At 44.4% G+C, this 19444-nt stretch overlaps 1 protein-coding gene across 1 annotated transcript in view; it reads right to left on the reverse strand.

The window, feature by feature from the left end:
• Positions 1 to 19444, reverse strand: part of EXOC4 (exocyst complex component 4) — a 290535-nt gene that overhangs the window by 229245 nt on the left and 41846 nt on the right. Inside the window, 2 exon segments of the mRNA XM_008628862.2 lie at positions 14154 to 14331; positions 18713 to 18956. Of these exon segments, the coding sequence (XP_008627084.1) occupies positions 14154 to 14331; positions 18713 to 18956 (422 nt within the window).

A 19444-nucleotide genomic window follows, 5' to 3' on the forward strand; every position in this document is an offset into this window, starting at 1 on the left:
AATGCCTGGATGCAGAACACTCAAATTCTTGGAGCAGTGAGATGCCCCTGTTTTTAAAAAAAGGTCAATTCCCCATTTTCAATGCAGGGTGATACAGGTAGGGCTGAAAGCACAGGAGAAAACGCTGTTACCCATTCCCATATGGAAACAGAACAGCACTGACACAGGTGTCTGGCTCCAGCAGTACACCCAACCCCTCCACTTCTTGAGAAATGACATTTTTAATCCCCAACGTGACAGGTTTTGTTAAGTAAATAATGAACTGTTATCCCCAGATCCCCCCGTCTGCAGGGTGACAAACAGCAGAATACAAATGACAACTTTATTTCCTTATCCTCCCAGTCCAGAAGTGCCAGGGATACTCAATAAAACACACTTGATATTCCATAGAACACACTCTGAACCTTGGGAGATTCAGGCTGGGCTGCTTCCCAGGAAAGAGATAGGAATGAGCTCCCACCACCTTCTGGAAAGGCTGGACTTGTTATTTATTATAAAAATATTGCCTATATCCTGCAGGGTGCTGGGCAGCCTGGCCAGGAGCCAGCAAAGCACTCAGGCACCGCTTCCAGCCTGGGAAGGGTCCCTCCATCAGCCCATCCCATTAATTGCTCCTCTGGATCGGGGCCAGGGCACTCCCCACACCATAGATCAAACCTCCCTGACAGCCCTGAGACCCCGACACGTGCAAATTCAGGCACGGGAAAACCCAGCCTGAACATCAGATAGGAACAGGTAATTTCTAAACTCTTGGCTCAATCCTAGAAATAAAAGATTTTGTGAGAACCTGTTCCAGTTCTGACAGATTATGGCACGTGGATTATTCACTTCTCTCAACAACTCACAACTTGCAGGGCAATACGGGAAATAAATCTCTCTATCCACCTCAAAATGCTCCTTTTCCCTCAAGTCTGCACAAGACTGATCTGACAGTGACTAAATTGAATTTTTTTCTGTTTTGCTCTCAGTAAACAGTTTGGAGAACCCCAAAATGGAATATGAAATTTAATTCATAATGTAAGATTTTTTAAACATAAATGAAACAGCTTTTCCTGCTGGCTGAAAACAAAGCCAACCATAGAGACAGGAATGCACCAAGTGGCCTTAATAAAACAACAACTCCCCAAACAAGAATATCAAACCTCCTCAAATTAGGCTACAGAAGAGATTTTAAACAATCTTCTAGATCTTAGGAAGCCCAAAACCTTCTCTGAACAAATGACTTCCAATTCCTCACAACTGCGCTCAGCAAAGGAAATCATCCCCAACACACAAAATCAATAGGAAGCATTGCAGACAATAATGCAGCAGTAAGGAAGGAGCAGAGCAGTAAATTCAGGGAAGATGGGCGTTTGGGGAATGAGGAAAACACACCAGGCAAGCAACAAAACAGCTCCTGAACAGCCTCTGCCTCCATCTGACACTCCAAAATAACACAGCTTGTTCCATCAGCCAGATCACAAGAGAACATAGATCTGAGAGGGCATTACAGGACCTGAGATCCAAAAGAAAACAACATTTAAATCCAAGATGTTTTCAATCTGTGCAGGAAAGCAGCAACATTGAGTTGTACAAGTTGTATTTACAACTTGAATGAATATTTATAGAGCACAAGCTCACCCTAGAGTGAAACACAGTACCATGGATAGGGAAATCACTAAAATATGAACAGATTATCCCAACAAAAGTGATCCTAATCCAACGATGGGGTGGTTCAGAAGCTGAGGGAGAAACCAGCAAGAGTTTGGGTGAGTGGAGAGGCCACACCTGGAGTGTCCAGCACAGGGGACAGCCTGGAGCAGAGAAGGCTCAAAACTTAGTGTGTGCCAAAATCACCCATTCTATGAATCTGTAAAAATTCAGATACAGAATGAGGCAGATAAAGCAAAAAAAAAAAAAAAAAGTTTTCAACTCAAAGTCTCCTTTGAAACAAACACAACTACCCAGGGCCACTCTGGTGAGGATCAAAATGAAGAAGTCAGCTCTGCTTAAGAGAAACCCTAATTTGGCCCCAACTTCTTTTGTCCAGAGGGATGGTCAGGCTCCCAGCAATTAATGAACCCTTTTCAGGATTGCAAAAATAAGCTGAGGTTCAGCAAATACGTGGTGGAAATGATTTCAGATTCATTAAGTGCACCAGGCTCTGTCCTGCCACGTCAGCACATTGCTGAAGTCTCCCAGGCAGCCTTGCTGGCCTCCCTTGCAAACCCAAATTAAGCAGGTGCATAAATGCCAGCATCATCAGGATCTTCCTGAGGTGCTGGGACTATTTTGAAACCCTGACTATTTAGCAAGGCAAAAAACCCCCACAAATACAAATCAATTACAACGCAGTGCATCTAAAACATTCACATTCACCCCACATCCACCCCAGAATGATCAATCTTTCCTCTATAATGGACAAACCATTGCTTTCTTTCCCCTTCCTTAATGCCACATAAACACAACATCCCAAAAAACCCCAAACGTGGCACTGTGAAGCTTAAAAGGAACAACAACCCCTGCAACCACATTTTCAATATCACAAAGAGCCTTTTTGAGTGCATGACGACACCCAAAAAACTCCACAAGTTTCAGTTCTCTGCTCGTGAAGGTATTTTAAATACTCTGCACACCTTCAGGAAGTTTTGCCTTTCCAATACCTCAGCCAAGACTACAGTGAAATGATAAGGACATTTTCAGGAATTCATGGGCACTGGATGACAGGGAAGGTCGGGGTGCAGAAGAGCCCCCTGTTCAATACAGAAGAAGCCACATGTCTGTTCCTCAAATAGAAAAAAACCAAACCCCTAAATTAATGAATTCCCCCTAAATTTAACTCTATTGCCCTACCCTGGATGTATTTCTCACTATGCTGCTCCTGTTCTCCAGCATTTATTCCTTTAGCAGACACTGAGTTACAATTCTGAGGGGGCTGTAGCTTGGAAATGTCAAAGGGATTCACATTCCTTCTACACCACCTTTCAAAATAAAGCCAAAAGCCCTCAAGATCACGAATACAGCACAAAATTATGCATCCAAAAGAACAATTCCCTACTAGATCACACAATAATCCTACACAGGCCATGAGGAAATGTCACAGCAGGCTGGTTTTAGACCATCAATTAATCTGTGAACCTTCAACTTGATCTTTAAGGAAATTGGTAATTTTACAGCTCACAGCAAAACGAAACGTAAAAGAGAAGAATGTTTAACCAAACCTTCAATTTGAACCCTCGGCCTTAAAAAAGCACTCCCAGAAAATGCCAAGGCTGGCACCTCCCAGGGGGCTGAGCAGCACACAAGGAATGACCCACCCAAGGCAACAATAAAGACTCCTCGAAAGGCAGAGCACATTTTGGTGACCTTGGAAACAAATTTCATAAAATCTCTGTGTCCCCTGCAGCTGCAGAATCCCTTCACTCCGTGTTTGATGTTGGGATTTTCGTCCAAGTGACTTTGCAGCCAATGTCAAAGCGTGTTTGGATGGACCGTGAGCACGAGGAAATCCTGCTGCTGCTGGAGCACAGAACACATTCCAGGTTGTCAGTGCAAAAATTCAGATTAACATCTGGCTAGTTCTCAGAAAACACAGTTAAGAGATAAAGCACAGGCAGCAGAGGCAAAACAGCAGATATGAAGCACGAATAACAAAGAACATCGCTCAAACTCAGTCTCTGAAGAATATTAAACCAAAGAACATTATGCTGAAAGAATCATTGCTAAGGAAAGCGGGATTTGGGAATATGAGGATCAAATTCTAACCTGCTTTATGCAACCTGCAACCTCAGAGAATTAGAGGAATCACACAGGTTGCTATTAAGGGAAGGCTGACTGTACAAATTCCTACAAATCACATCCTCTGATCTGCATAAACCCAGATGCACTGAGGCACCTGTTGCACAGAGATGATAAAACCACTAAATGGGTTGGGAAGAGACCTTAAAGATCAACTAGTTCCAACCCCCTCATCCTTCCAAACAGCTCCAAATACTGAGATTTGAAAATGACAAATTAATAATTAACATAAAGAGAGTCACAGTTCTGCTTCAGGCAAAGCGTTAACGAGTTGCTGGTGTGACAGCCCTGTCCTGAACCACACATGAAGGCAGGGATGGAATTTTCTCTCCTGCAATCCTGCTTCCCACTAAAAAGCTGAATCAGGATGCTCAAATTTTGCTTGCAGTGTGATGTTTTCCAGGGTTTTGGCCTGTCCCCACATCAAAATCAGAACCAAAACCTCACCATGCACTGAAAAAAATCCCATGCATTATTTTCACAAATGCACCTCCCCTTGGAATCCTTGGGGTTTTTTAAGAATCCTCTGAGTGTGAAGGCAAAAGTGCAGATTTCCTGAGAAATACTTTCAAATCTCTGTTTTCCAAGTGCCCAAGCAGTGCTGGTGAGCACTGAAGTACTGCAAGGCAGGCAGGACACTGAAAAATCAGTGTGGACCAGGCAGAGATGAACCCTCACAAACCAACACCTTAAAACTGGTCCCACTGGAAAGAAAGTGTCCTGTGGGAAAGCTGCAATCCCCTTGCATTGCAGATCTCTACTCAAAGCCAGGATCTGTGATTTTTAACAGGGAGGAATCAGCATCACTTTTTCTGAGAGATCACAAACTTTTCAGAGCATTCTCCACCACAGCTGTCACGTCCACAGAATCTCTGGGAACGTCTTCATTTTTCCACCCCAGGACCAAGATGGGCTCTAAGAGAAAGTCACCCTTGTGAATTAAAGCAAATTATCATGAGAGGAACAATTCAGAGGCACCATCATTTATCACTCTGGCAGGAAAAGGGGCTGGAAAATGCAGTTTTTCTAAGAGGGCACCAGGCATGTGACACCCTGATGAAGCAGCGGGGGAATGAGCACCAAATCACTGTAATAAAGTGAGATCATCCTTTTATTGTGTCCCAGATAACTGAGTATAAATCTGCTGGCTTGTTCCAGTGTCCTTTGTCAGTAAAACCAGACAGATTTTGGGTATTACGCTTAAGGGACCACTCTGATTTATTTATTTACTGACCTGCTGGGAGGTGTAACTAATTTGGATTATTCTCCCTGTCACGGGCAGCAAATTCCAACTGCTTAAGCCTGAGAGAGAAAATTAATGACACAATTAACCTCTGTGCAATTGGAGTGAATCAGACAAGAGTCCTGCTCGTGTTTTCACCTCAGGTCAGCCCTTGGAAAAGGCGGCAGCCAGGCCATCCATCCAAGCTCCTGCTCCAAGCCTTTTCCAAAGGAGGTTCAACACAGGAGAAGTGGCCAGAAAAACAGCTCTCCTGCCTATTAAAAAAAATCAAAAATGACACTAAATGTTATTTTTCTTGGAGGTTTACCTTCCTCTACAACCATGTTATTATAATAAAAAATTAGATCTGGGATTTTCCAAAGAATCTGAAGTAATTAGTTGTCCAATTCCCACTAGATTGCCAAGGGAGTTAGATCCTAAATGCCTTTGGCTCTTTTGGAAAGCCTCATCCATCACAGAAATTCATAGGACGGTTCACCAGAAACTGCAAAAAAACAAGGCCTGAGTTAACAGTCTGGGAATTATTTTTATAGCACTTTACAGGGCCCCTCAGTCAACACGGCACTGGGAATAGTGGGCACCACCACCACACTGTCCACGAGAAAAGCTCTGGAAAACAACATTTCACCCACAGGAACAGCGGCAAGAAGTGATCAGTGACATTGCAAGGCTCTGGAAAAATAAAAATAAAGGGCAAAGCTCCACTCAATAAAAGCACCAGGCCCACAGAGGGGAGCACCAGGGATTTTTCCTTCTCTCCTGGTGCTGCTCTTTAATATTTTGGGGTTTTTTTCCAAGCAAATGCAAAGCAGAGGAAGTCCAGCTTTTCTGACTGCAAAGAATGGATGAACAATGCAACACTGGTGTTCATTTAATCAGATTGCAGCTCCCAGCTTCACCCAGGGCACACCCACAGCCACAGTTCTTCGGCCTCTGCCAGTAAATGAAGACCCCAAAGAGCTTTCCAAGGCATTTAATTACACACCGAGAGTAGAATCACTGTGTACAGGCCACACTTAATTACCTGATCCCCTCTTCTCCCCCTTTTCCCAGGTGGAAATGGGTTTTCATGGCTCCTAGCACGGACACAGTGATTCCTCTGCAGTGGTTTGATTACAACCAACAAGGAACATGATGGTAAATCCTGCTGTTGTTTTTGTACTTATATTCTGTATTTTGACAGATAAGCGTCTTTCCTGTTCTAGAATCACAGGATGGCTTGGGTTGGAAGGGGTCTTGAAGCTCATCTCATTCTAGATCCTTTCCAACTCAAACCATTCCGTGATTCTCCTATTAGGAAAAATCCTCCAATCTAAAAGCATGTAAAACCAACCAAAAAAAAAATTAGTGAGATGAAACAAATTTAATCTTTTATTTTAGTTCAGATTTTTGAAATAGTCTTTTTGGTACACTTAAAAAAAAGAGGAAAACAGAACATTTATAAAGAAAAAATATATTAATAAAGAAATTTAAAAATCATTCCGGAGTCTGCCGATGTCATATTGGCACCTCCCACAAAGGAAGGACAATCTAACAGAGGGATGAAATGCAATCCAGATTTTCTATTCCAGCCATGAGAACAGAGGGAAAGCAGCTTCTCCCCAGTTTATTTGTGACAAATAAATGGAGTTTTAAGTGCATTTAGACGTCCAAGAATGCTGAACCCACAGAGCCATTACCAGAACACCGCTGAGCGGAACAGAAGGGTTTGGGGGCGGAGGGGGATTGGTTGTTCCCAACATGAATTGGGAGTTTGTCATTTCCCTCAGAACAGGCAGGCTTGGAGCTGTGCAGCCTCTCTCAGCCCAGAGAACACCAGTGAATCATCAGCCACTTGCTGCTGGCTTGTACAGACACATTTCCATGAGATATTTGGAAGCCGAGTGGCTAAAACTTGGTACAGCAAATATGGCTCAGGCCAAAAAATGAATATAAAGTAATTAAGAAAAAGGTTTCAAGGATGATTATGTGCTTAAATATTTTTTTCAATGTGCCCTGGCAGTGACGGACCCGCCCTCAAGAATCACATCCCAACTCAAGTCTTTATTATCCATCATTTATTATCTTTGTTTTATCTACTGAAGCCCTTGTGCACATAGAAACACAATGAGCTACTGCTCAAAACCCACCAAAGGATATTTGCAAAATAAAACCACTTCAAAAGGCAGCTGGTCAGCATAACCATAAAAAAAGTACAAAATAAAACACCAAAGCTTGCACATGAAGGTTGGATGGGGCATGGAGCAACGTGGGATAGTGGGAGGTGTCCCTGCCCATGGCACAGGGTTAGAATGAGATGATCTTGAAGATCCTTTCCAAGCCAAACCATTCTGTGAGAGAATTTTGGCTGATGCAATTCTGTAGTTTCCTACATAACAACAACAAAAAAAAAGCCTTCAGGCCCCCCCCAAAATAAAAGCAGAGATTTCCTATCTGAAGAGAAACAGCAAAAGCTGGAAAAGCTCAGGAAAAAATAAGATTCTACCTTAGTATTTTGCAAATGTCACGCATGGGAAGCACAAGAAGAACAGCACAGGAGCAGAAAGGCTTTTAAGCAAAACAATTTCCAAACATTTCCCTTGGAGATCAGCTCCTCTCTCCCATTAGCAGGAATTTGCCTGCATGGATCCCTCTGCTCGGCTGGCAGAGGAGGAGTCCTGCAGGGAAGACATGAGGAGTTTTTGGCCTTTTTCCTTTCACAGTGGTTTGATGGTGCTGGGAAGGGAACGTGTCGCTGCCGTTAAAGCCACTCACACAGGGACAGAGCGTGAGCTCAGCACATCAAAAGAGAAGTTTTGTAGTCCTGTCAAACAGGGCCACAAATGCTGATGAACTCCTTGTAGCACCTCCTAATTCCAGCTGACAGCGGGGATGAAGTGCAGCAGACACCGACAGAAAACGGGAAAAAAAATCCACATCAGAGCTGACAAAACTGTTCAAAAATGGTTAAAATAAAAGACATGGCACAAATCCTCAGCAGAGTTTCCATTTCTTCCACATCATCCCATTATTGATCAGCTCCAAGAGGATGAAGGTTACCAAGCCCTGTACAGGCTGGGAATTCTGCATCCTTTCCTTCCAAAACTCCATTCACACCCCTCTCAGTCCTTGTCAGAGAATATTCCAACTTGGGAAAGAAAGGCTTCCAAGTGGCATCACTGGGAAAAAAACTGGAAAAAACTCTGTTTTCTCAAGTTGTATCAATTAAAAAGAATTTAATGATGGCCCAGGGTTCACAAGGCACAGGTTTCGTGCCAGCTGCCAAATATCAAAGTAGGGAACATGTCATTCCCTGTCCTGTATTCCCAACCTTTTCCTCTCAGCCTAACACCCAGCAGAGCTGACTTTGACTTTCACAACTCCACCAAACAGCTTTGTGAAATTATTTCTCCCTACAAGAATTTGGGCACCTTTTTCAGCACCTTCAGCAGACAGTTGAAGATACTTTTAACTCACATGGATTTAATTACTTGAATATTTAGCCAGAGACTCCAAAACCCCTTTAAAACTATAAAATAACTAAATGTGATCAACAATTAAAAGGAAAATCCACCTTAAATGAAGTTCAGAGCAGCTTGATGCTCTACAGCATGGAAAAAAGATGATGAATTTTTTCCTTGCTCATAAACCTGCAAATACTTCATTACAGGAGTTAATATATTTTTTTAAAGTCACCCAAAAGCTCATTGACCTCCTCTGCACTGAACTGAACAAGTGTCTGTGCGCTGCTCAAACAAATAATTTTTATTCTGGGCTTTACTTCTTTTGAACTTCAGCATAAATGTTGAGTGTTTATGAAATGCACTGGATCAACAGCTCCAGGATAAAAAAAGTCTCCAAACAAAAGTTGCTAATGCAGGAGTATTGGAGAAAAATTCTGCTCTGTCACCCTGCTAACAGAATTTAATATAAAATATGGCACAGCTCAGTTAACAAGGTCCATTCCTGGGAAAGAAAATAATCCAATGTCTGTAGCCAGCTCAGCTCTGGAGCTCATCCAGGTACCTGTTACCACATAATTCAGTTAGTTCTGAACACAGCTCAGCCTGGATCATCCAGTCAAAGAGAAAACAGATCGATCTGGGGCATTTCTACTTCATATTCTTTGTTTTTCAGGATGCCATTGCCATCTCCTGTGGATTGCATGAGATGTCTCTGCACTTCCTGACATGTTTTTTCACCTTTATCAAGGTCATTTCCATCACCCCAAATTCCAAGTGCATCTTCTTAAGGGCTTGAGAAAGGTACCAACTCATTTGCTGTTTGAAATTGCAAGAAAACCTCAATTTTCAGGCAAATTGGAGCAAATCTATGAAACATTTTAATAGAGAGGGAAGGCAGGACATTACAAACCTTCTTGGCAAGGCCAAAATTTAAAGAAATACCTTCCTGCAAAATCAGCTGGTGCCTTCCTAGATCCAGAAAGATGAAACTCTTCCTGGACCATGAACCTCCCCAGAAATTCTCATGCTCTTAGCAGCACATATTTGCAGAAAACACTGTAACACCCTGCTGGATTTATTCCTGCATGTGCTGAGCTCACTTCAAATAACAGGAGGAGAAAAAAGGATCAAGTGACCTACTCTAATTATTTAAATTCCATTTTTAAATGTAAGCATTCTGAGGAGTGGAATTCTCCCTCCTCACTTTCTCCTGCTAGAGACTGAGTGAAACTGTATTTTTTAAAGCTGCAGACAAATCCCTTTTATGACCAATGTTTTCTCGGTGAGATGAGCATTGATGAGACAAACCAGTCAGGAGTCCAAGGGCAGCAGTTCCACACACTTAAGACCATTTAAAAAGAATCACAAAGACTGTCAGGCCCATTATTTGGAGGACGACCACAAAGCCATTAAATATCTGCGGAGACACTTAGTGAAAAACAACTGCTTCAGGTTCAAAACATCGCCTGGTGAACTTCTTAAAGGCTACAGCAATTTCAGATATTGCTCTGGCATTCCAACCAGGATTTATGGCTCTCATGCAAGGAGCTGATTTTACTTTCTAAGCATCAACTGTGCCACAAACAGTTCATTCAGCTTTTAGATGCGAAGGTTCAGACCTGTGCTGAGCCACCCAGCAAAAACCCCTTGGGTTCTCCATGAGCAGCCCCATGGAGCAGCTTCAGCTGATAGAAAAACCCTTCCCTTGCCAGGAAAAAACCCTTTCCCTTTCCTTTTCCATGGTTTATTCCCTCTCTCGCCTGCTCCTGTGCCAGCCCTGCCACAGTTCAGGGACCTGAGCGAGCAGAAAAAGCAGCCAGCAGCAAACCCTTGGCCAAATCAGCTCCCTCAAATTAGATTCCTGACAGGAGAATGAGCAGCGCTGCCAGAGCAAAGAAAACATCCTGGGCTGTGGAAAAGGAAGCACTGGGATGACAGCACAGCTGGCAGAGGCTGGGATGGAGCTGAAACCTCCCCACACCTTTCCCATCGAGTAACTGAGACTGCTGAACTGCAGGGGCTTTCCCCTGCTCACCCTGTGCGCCGAAGGGAACCAGTATTTTATGCCATTAATTTGCTTAAAAACCAGAGAGGGACTCAGGTTCCTGCAGCAGAGCCCTGAAATGCATCTCCAAGTGCTCTCCCAGGACTCCTGGACAAGTGTGACACAGCAAACGCATTTTAAATGCAGCATTTCTGCAAGATCACTTATACCAGACCCAGCTGTGAGGCACAAAATGACCCCATTTCCCTGCTCCCTCCATCAAATGCCATTCCTGTTTTTCAGGAAAGATACGAGGATGGTGGAGCATCCTTAAGAGAGGTTTCTCAATGCACAGTGTCTGAAATCTCCAGCTCTGCAGTAGCACAACAGGAGTGTGTGGGCAGAGAGGAGGCTTCAGTTCCTCCTTCCCCAGTTTCCTTATGTTTTCAGCAATGTTTGGGCTGCTAAATGACACCAATTTTGGAAAACACAGGAAAGCATTAGACAGAAAATCCCCAAAAAAGGAACATATTAGTTGTCAGTGTCTTCTCAGTAGACAGCCCACCAGAGAGCCCGCTGAAGATTTATGTCCCAGAGCATACGTGTGATTTTCCCTCTCTTCTGTGGGAGGATGAAAAATATAGACCCCTAAAAAATTGAGAATCATCAGCTACAAATTCCAGCACTAAGGAAGGAGAGATGATCTCCTCCTTGGAGGCAAACAGCTGCAGCCTGAGCTGTTAACAGGTCATGTCACCAACAGGACAAGTCTTTAGTAGCTTCTCCTGCAGCAGGGTCCTGCACCACTGCCCTGCCTCCTGTCCCTCCATGCCTTGGCCCCAGTCCCTCTGCAGCTCTCCTGGAGCCCCTTTAGGCCCTGCAAGGGGCTCTCAGCTCTCCCTGGAGCCTTCCCTTCTCCAGGGGAACATTCCCAGCTCTCCCAGCCTGGTACAGAGCAGAGGGGCTCCTCTGGACTCATTCCAACAGCCCTGTATGATCCAGCACAGACACTGAATTGTCCCAGAGAACCTCAGAATTCCCTCAGTGCTTTATCCTGACCCAATCACTCATGTCAGCACATGGCTACTGGAACACAGCTCCCAGTTCTCTCCAGCCAAACCCCTGATCCTACAGTACTGAGGCTGGTCAGGAGGATGTTCCACCCACTCGTGCACTGAAGAGCTCGATTAGCTCCACACAAAATGCTGAGTTAAAACTTAAAACAACTTTCACCCCTCTCCTGTTGATGGACCACCATGACCACAGACTACGCTGGCTCTGGGACAAGGAAATCACTTCAAATGGTGTTTTCCTGAACAAGGCTGCTCTAATATTTTGACAAACTGCTTATTTTTGTTTGTTTGTTTTCTAGCACTCCACTACCAACTGGAAAAGGTCACTCTGTCTTCTGTGTTATTCCTCCATTCTCAGAGAAGGTCATTTAATATCTGCATGTTCTGTACCTCAACACTGTGCAGGGCTGAGCCACCTCTCACCCTACACCACAGTGCCTGGTGCAGTTATTAGGGAGCTTTCAGAAATCCAGCTCCAAGAACAAGCTGCAGAAAACAACTCATTGCCCACAAAACCCCATTTCCAGCCCACCACGAGCTGCCATTGTTTTGTACAGACATGCAGAGATAACCCTGCTGTCCCAAATTTCACACACAGAGATGCACAAGGCACACGTACAGAACGTTATCCCTGTGAACTGCACCCGTGTGATACTGTTCTGCTGTGGGGATGGAATTCCATTCATTAGGATTTGAAGGAATTCTATCACTTCCCTGAACCACTTCCTCCAAGTTTTCAGCCTCCCCCAACAGCTTTAAACACTTTTAAAACTGAGTTTTCTGCTCCACCTGCTGCAGACATAAGATCTCCTCTCCAAAAATTATCCTTATTCAGAAAAGCAGGCTAGAAATAATTCAGGCTTTGGGATCAAAGGTTTTCTTCAACTCTAAGGTAAAAACATTTTAAGCCACTTGAGTGGAACTGAGGTACAAACACCCACAAGATTTTGAACAAAGAAATGCAGCATTTCCTCCCTTTCATGCCAGTCAATGCTCATCTCTTACCATAAACCAGCAAGAGATTATGGATCTTAAAGTGCTGCTTTTATGCATTGTAAAAGCTCTTTTGGAAGCTTTTCTGACTCCCCCCAACACCCAAGAGCAATGAAACCTTTTCAGGTGGGTTGTTGTGTTTTTCTTGGCACATCTTTTCCAGACATCTTGGTCAGACATTGTCTCCCCAGCACAGAAACACTTTCACTCCTCACTGCTCACACCTCCACAGGCTTCAAGTTCCATCAACGTTGTTCAGGAACAGCCAATAGAAATCACTCCGAATTTCACCACACACCAGGACTGAAACCATCCCAAACTCCCACAGAGGATGGGAATATCCAGCCTTGATGTTCTGCTACACTGAAGGAAAAAATCTTGGGAGGATTCTTACTCCAAGCTTTTGTCTTTCTGGAGCAAAGTCTGCAGAACTCAAAGCTTAAAGTTTTTGTGGACCTCATGGATCACAGGAAGGTGGCTGCAGATTCTCCATTCCAAACCCATTCCACATGTCCTTAAATTTAATTCTTCCCTTTTATTCTACACTTCTTTATTCCCACTTCAATTCTGTGACATCCTTTTGTTTAGAAAACCCATCATGAACCTCTGGCTGGACATTCCCAAGCAAATTTTTGCAAGAACAGTATTGAAGGGAGGTGGAAGTTTGTGTCATGGAGAAAAGTGATCAAGATTTCTTTAATAATAATTCCTCTAGAAAGACAAATATGTGGGTGAGGAGTCAGTGGAGGGGATTGAGGGCCCACACCTTACATTGATCATGTGCAAGTATTTAAATTCATACCATGCACACGGTTGGGATGTTTTGTGTAAGCAAAAAAACTGCATCACTGCACAGCCAAGCAATCCTGCAGAGCAGCAGCTACAAACCAGCCCAAAACTGAAGAAGTGAGTTTGGGCAGGAGGCAGAGAACATTTTCCATCACCGGCCCAGAGCTGGAATGACCACCATGAATCCTTCCACCTCCTATAAATAATGCCTGGCTCACTTCTTTGACCTCCTCTATCACATCCCACGTGAAGTTCTACGTCTGTGCACTGTGTAAAAAGGTAATCCCCAAATAAATCAATCAATCTAATAAACATGTGTGAGCCTCACAGCAAGAAGGAGAGAACAGACATGTGACAGATGAGAGCTCTGCTGCTTGAGAGAGCCTCAGATCCCCAGGTGAGAGGCACGGCACCCGAACAAAGCCTAAGCAAGGTACAGCTTTAGTCTTTTGCAGTTAAGAGGAAGAATCAAACAAGAGTTTGCTGAAAACACGCCGGCAGCAAGTGTCTCAGCTGCCTATAACCCAGCCATGATGACAGCAGAAGACAAGCCATTAGAGCTGTGACACTTTATAAGACAGGCATGACATGGTAACACAGAACAAAAATGTCACTTTGAAAGCTGCTGATAAATCACTTGGTAGGCAAAAGGAATCAACCTTTCCAAACACCATAAGGATGAATCCACGGGATTTTTCTTGCTGATATTTAAGCTCTTTGGAGTTTTACAATCTGTTGTAAATGTGGCCACTTACCAACAAATCAAGACAAATTCCAGCACTGCTGAATCTCAAGCATGACAGGCATTTACTGGCACGATTATAAAGGCTGCCAACATGAGGGATTCTTACCTGCAGGACATCCTGGATCTTCACCCACACATCCACCATGTCGTAGAGCTTGATCTCCCCGTCGTACTGGCTGCAGGGGGAGGCCACTGTCTGCTGCAGGTGGCCCAGCACCACCGAGTGCGCGGCGGCCACGGCGTTGAACTTGTCAAAGAGCAGCTCCAGCAGCTCCAGCAGCAACCTGGGAAGCACGGGAACAGCTCTGCTCAGCTTCTGGAACATTCCACAGGCACACATCAGAGCAGTGGGACAGGGGACTGTGGTTTTGTGTCCTGTTTTGTGACATGCTGAGGTCACCTGGCTTCAAACCCTCTGTGGACTCATGGTTTCAGCTCAGGCTTGGTACCTGAACACTCCTGAGGATTTTTCTCCTCATTCCCTTCCTTCTACCAGCACTGCCCATTTTTAAAGTGTCCTACTTGGGGCTACAGGGAAGATAAACCCATTAATAACTCCACAGTAATTAAATTGGACTAACATAGTATTAGACACCATTGTGAGATTCCAGGTAGGGCTGCAGGCAGGGAGGGAAACAACCTGGCTCTTCCCCCAGAAGAAAACACAAGTCTCAGGGTAAGAAAAACTGACTTATCCACACAAACAGGATAAAAGGAACTCTTTTTGACTTATTAAAATACTATGGCAGGTTTCAAACAACAGGACATAGCAGAAAGCTAAAATATCAGCCCTCATCACTTACCATGATTTTACTGCTGTACTGGTTATAGTTATAACCTCATCTAAATGTACTGCTCTGTACCTGCTCCTATGGTTCCTTACTGCCCAATTATCGTAATTAAAGCACTTTTGCAAGGTCCTGAACAGTTTGTGACGAGGCAATGCCATCCCACTTTCTACCATTTGAGAACAGAAAAATTCCGATGGAGTTCACTGCCGTTTAATGAGCAACTCCAGTCCCCACGTAACCCCACCAAAACGTGACGATAACACTTCCCAAATCCATATGTTAGGCACTTCTAGCTCTGACAGACAGGCTCCATCACATTTCCTGCAGCAGCTTTGGAGCCACCACATGCTCTGAGTCTGCCCAGCAGAAGCTGCGATCCCCAGGGCAGGACACAGGATCGGCAGCGGAGCTGGGGCTGCTCCCACTCCTTCTCCAGCACACTTCAGTGTTCACAGAAACAGGGAATGGGTTTGGGGAGACCCTCAAGATCGTTCCTTTGCACCATCCCAGGCTGCTCCAAGCCCCAATGTCCAGCCTGGCCTTGGACACTGCCAGGGATCCAGGGGCAGCCACAGCTGCTCTGGGAATTCCATTCCAGCCCCTGCCCACCTTCCCAGCCAGCAATTCCCAATTCCAAATCTCCCATCCAGCCCTGCCCTCTGGCACTGGGAAGCCATTCCCTGCCTCCTGTCCCTCCATGCCTTGGCCCCAGTCCCTCTGCAGCTCTCCTGGAGCCCCTTTAGGTGCTGCAAGGGGCTCTCAGCTCTCCCTGGAGCCTTCTCTTCTCCAGGGGAACATTCCCAGCTCTCCCAGCCTGGCTCCAGCTCTCTGAATAAATTTGTGCCCTCCTCGACTCAAAAATAAAGAGCCACTGGAACCAAGACACCTATGTAAACAAAACCCAATAAACTGCGTAGCCCTTTTCTCCATATTTCAGGATAGCAGCAAATGCTAAAGAACTGACATTACAGAACCAAATTAATTCCCTACCACTGAGAAAATGTTATCAGTGCCAGCCCAACTTCCAGCAACATCCCATGGCAAGCAAGAGCTCAGGTATCCCTACACCTCCTTGCTGCCCCAGCAAAGAGCAGTTGTGCAGAACTGAACTACCCGGAGAGTTGGACAAATTCACTTTATTCTCACTAAATGAGCCTGACCTCACATTATCAACTTGTTTATGGAGCCATTAGTAAAACAATACTACACTGATCAGATCCTTTTGTTCGAAATTCCAGTGTCTCCCTACTCCCACATTCCAGACTGATGGACATGAAACCCCCCAGATCCACACTCCACTGTCAGCAGCTGCCACCCCAGTCCATTTTCCGTATCTCCCTGTTTTCAGCTTAGCCAGCACCTCTTATCTTAATTTTTCCTTTCTCTGAAAGTCCTATAAATCTGTCAGGTCATTTTGGAAAGAAGGTGACCCAAAAGAGGCACAGGCAACGAGACAAAACCCATCAGATCATCTGACCTGGATGGGGTTGGGGCAGCGAGTGCCCTCAGCTGAACAGGGACACGCAATGACAGGAGCCTGGCTCCGGCAATTTGTCACAGCCACCCCGTAACCCCTGCACCCAGAGAGAGGGGAAATGTGCTGGGGACAGTGACACACACCCAGAAGGGACTTCCAGTGTCCAGGCAATAATGGGAATGAAGTGATGCACAGTGACTGCTGCCACCTGAGCGAGGACATTAATGACAATTCAGGCGTTCCAGCAGCGAGGATGTCTGTGCCTGGTCAGAGGGGTGGCCTGGACATAATTCCTGTGGTTATTTCAAAGCCTGGAGATGAGGTCAAAAGTCAAAATATAAAATGTACATGTAGGTTAGGAGCAAAATTGTCAACGCCCCATCTCTTTTTGGACTGGATTTTGAATGTTTCCTTACCAAAATGTCCCATAAATCTGTCCCTCAAGTAGGCATCCATCCACATTGTTATTCTGGAGTCCAAACTCTTCCGAAATTGAGGACAGCCCCAAAGGTTTGTGTGGCAGCACCCCAAGGTAACTCAGCATGGCCTCTTCTGGGACACTTTGTCCCCCACAACCCCAGATAAGGACTTCTAAACACAAAGGTGTGACTAATGAGCCGCTAATTAAGGATAAAGCAGCAGCAATTCCTATATTTAAGCCTTTATGCACAAACTTCTTTCAAGCACAGAGATCTAAAAATGTTAGAGGGTTTTCCTGGACTTTAAAATGGTCCACTTAAAGCTGAGCTCAGCTAAAATGTGGTGAGATTCAGGCAGAGTTTTCAAAGTTATCTTCTCCCAGGGACAAGGAACTACTTGGAACCTGCTCCTGCCCTTCCTGAAGCTCTGAGGATCTGAGAGAGCACCCAAAGGTGCACGAGAGACAGCATTACTCTCTGGGAGCTGATTGCTTTAGAGTCATCACAAACCAGAAACATCTTGAGTTTAAAAACTTGGCAGTAATTAACTGTATTTTTATACACAAGTGTAAAAGGTGGCTGCAGAAAACTACATGGGAAAGCTGACTACAGAAGGAAGGAAAAGAGAGTTAAATTTAAAAACTAAGAATGAGATCAGCAGTGGCTGTTATCAGTTCTGCAGCTTTTCTGGCCAGGTTGTACGAATCATTTCTCTCTTGTACAACAGGAGGGACTCTAAATCATTGTTGCATGGGGTCTCAAAAGGAATTACACCAAAATTTCCGCAAGTAGGTCATCAGCCTCATCCTCAGTCAGAATGGTTCAGGTTGGAAGGGACTTCAAGGATCACCTGACAGCCTAATGAACAGTTCAGCAGTTCTGGGCACTGCATTGTGCTCAAATCTGGGGTCTTACAGAGCTCTGTTGAAGCAGCAGGGCCTTGTTGTTGAGATTTATCTCCCCCCTGACAGCAGGAAAGTCTCTGAGCTTTGATTTAAACCTGAAGCTAATTTAAGGGGCGTGTACACCCTTCTGTACTGTAATTTATTCTTTTCAATATAAATTAATTCACCTGCTTGCTGTAAACTTCACTTGTGATTTAGGTTTAGAACCGGTTCTAATTACCTCTGTATTCAACAAGAATTCAAGACACTTTCCATGGCTCTAGAATATGAGCATCTTAAGGCTCTCAGTCTCCTACAGATGCCAAAACCCATTAAACCTTTCTGTGCCTTACTCAACCCTCTGGGCAGGTTAATGGCATTGATATATGATCTGATCCAATTTATCAATTCCAACAGACAACCAGGAGCCACACAACCTCTCCAGAGTGATTCATAAAACAAGTATCAAGAATATGCTACACTCTTGGCATCAGAAACTAAAATTCTGCCTTCTGACCCACCTAAAAAAAGCTCATTTTCACTGAGTTATCAGCACTGTAACTCTACAAATTCTTCAAAACATAATTGTTTCCACAGCAGTGCTAATGAGAGGAATTAAAAAAGAAGTCTTTATCAAGCTAATGTTTTCCTTGGGAGCGATTTCCCACTACAAATATTACACATAATGAAGACACACTCTTTACTTTTCTGTCATCAATTCCCTTTGGACAATGATCACGACAATGTGGAGTGCCACAGATGAGTATTTCAGCTTGAAGGGATTCCTACTGGAATACTTTTTTTTTTCCAAAGGCCAGTTCCAGTGAATTCTGAGGAGCAGCACAAACACAGTGCTCAGTTGGCTTCCACACCTTGCTATTAACATCAATGGGGCTGCAAAACAATTAGAGACTTGGCCATACATTTGTGGTATAATTAGTTCCATACATGATTTCAAAGCTTTGCACCTGCATCAGCTTAATTGGACTCTGCTACAGTCGAAATCACCGAGCTGAATTTTCTCATTTCAAGTCTTATTATCAATTAGGACTTTTTTTGCAGCAATCAAGGGCTGCCAGTTGAAATATCCTTACCTAGGCTGATTTTCCTGGGAAATATTCTCCCCTCTCTGGTAACCATTGTCAGCCACCTGAGTGGTGGAGCGCTTCACAATCTGCTTGAGCTCCTGTTCCAAGCGATCCTGGATGGCTTTCACTGTTTCTGGGATTTTCTTCAGCTTGGCCAGCCCTCTGATGAGTATTCCCATGAAGACAGTGCTGTTCTCCTCTGGATCCAGGTCCGTGTCTTCTTTGATTTCCAGAAGGCTTGAGTCTCGCACTGCAATGGATTTAAAAGGGCTTAATCCCAGATTTAAACCATTAAACCCAACATCAGCACCCTGAAGAAGCACGAGAGCTCCTCTGGCTTCACAGAACTCCCAGCACGTGAAGCAACCAAGGATAAAAGGAAACTGGAAACACTTGGATTTTGGGGGGAAAGCCGTGGATATTTCTGTTTGCTTGGGGGCTTCCCTAGACATAAATACAGCAGCCTGCACACTGGATTGATTTAGGAACAATTCATGGTGTAAATTCTGTGTTAGGAAACAGAGGAAGTCTGGTACAACTAACATACTCATAAATGAGAAAGTACAATATCCCTACAAATCCCTTGAATGCGTTTCAAGGAGCTAAAACCCCCTCAGTTTCATCCCCAGCTGTTTTTCCTTGCTATTTCCTTCACCAGAGAGGAATTTTCATTACAAACAGTATCAAGCTTAAGAGACTGCTGATGAATTCAGCAAAGTTTATGCTGCCGAAGTGACT

The sequence above is a fragment of the Corvus brachyrhynchos genome, unplaced genomic scaffold (assembly GCF_000691975.1).
Source record: "Corvus brachyrhynchos isolate BGI_N302 unplaced genomic scaffold, ASM69197v1 scaffold182, whole genome shotgun sequence".
NCBI classification, from domain to species: domain Eukaryota; kingdom Metazoa; phylum Chordata; class Aves; order Passeriformes; family Corvidae; genus Corvus; species Corvus brachyrhynchos.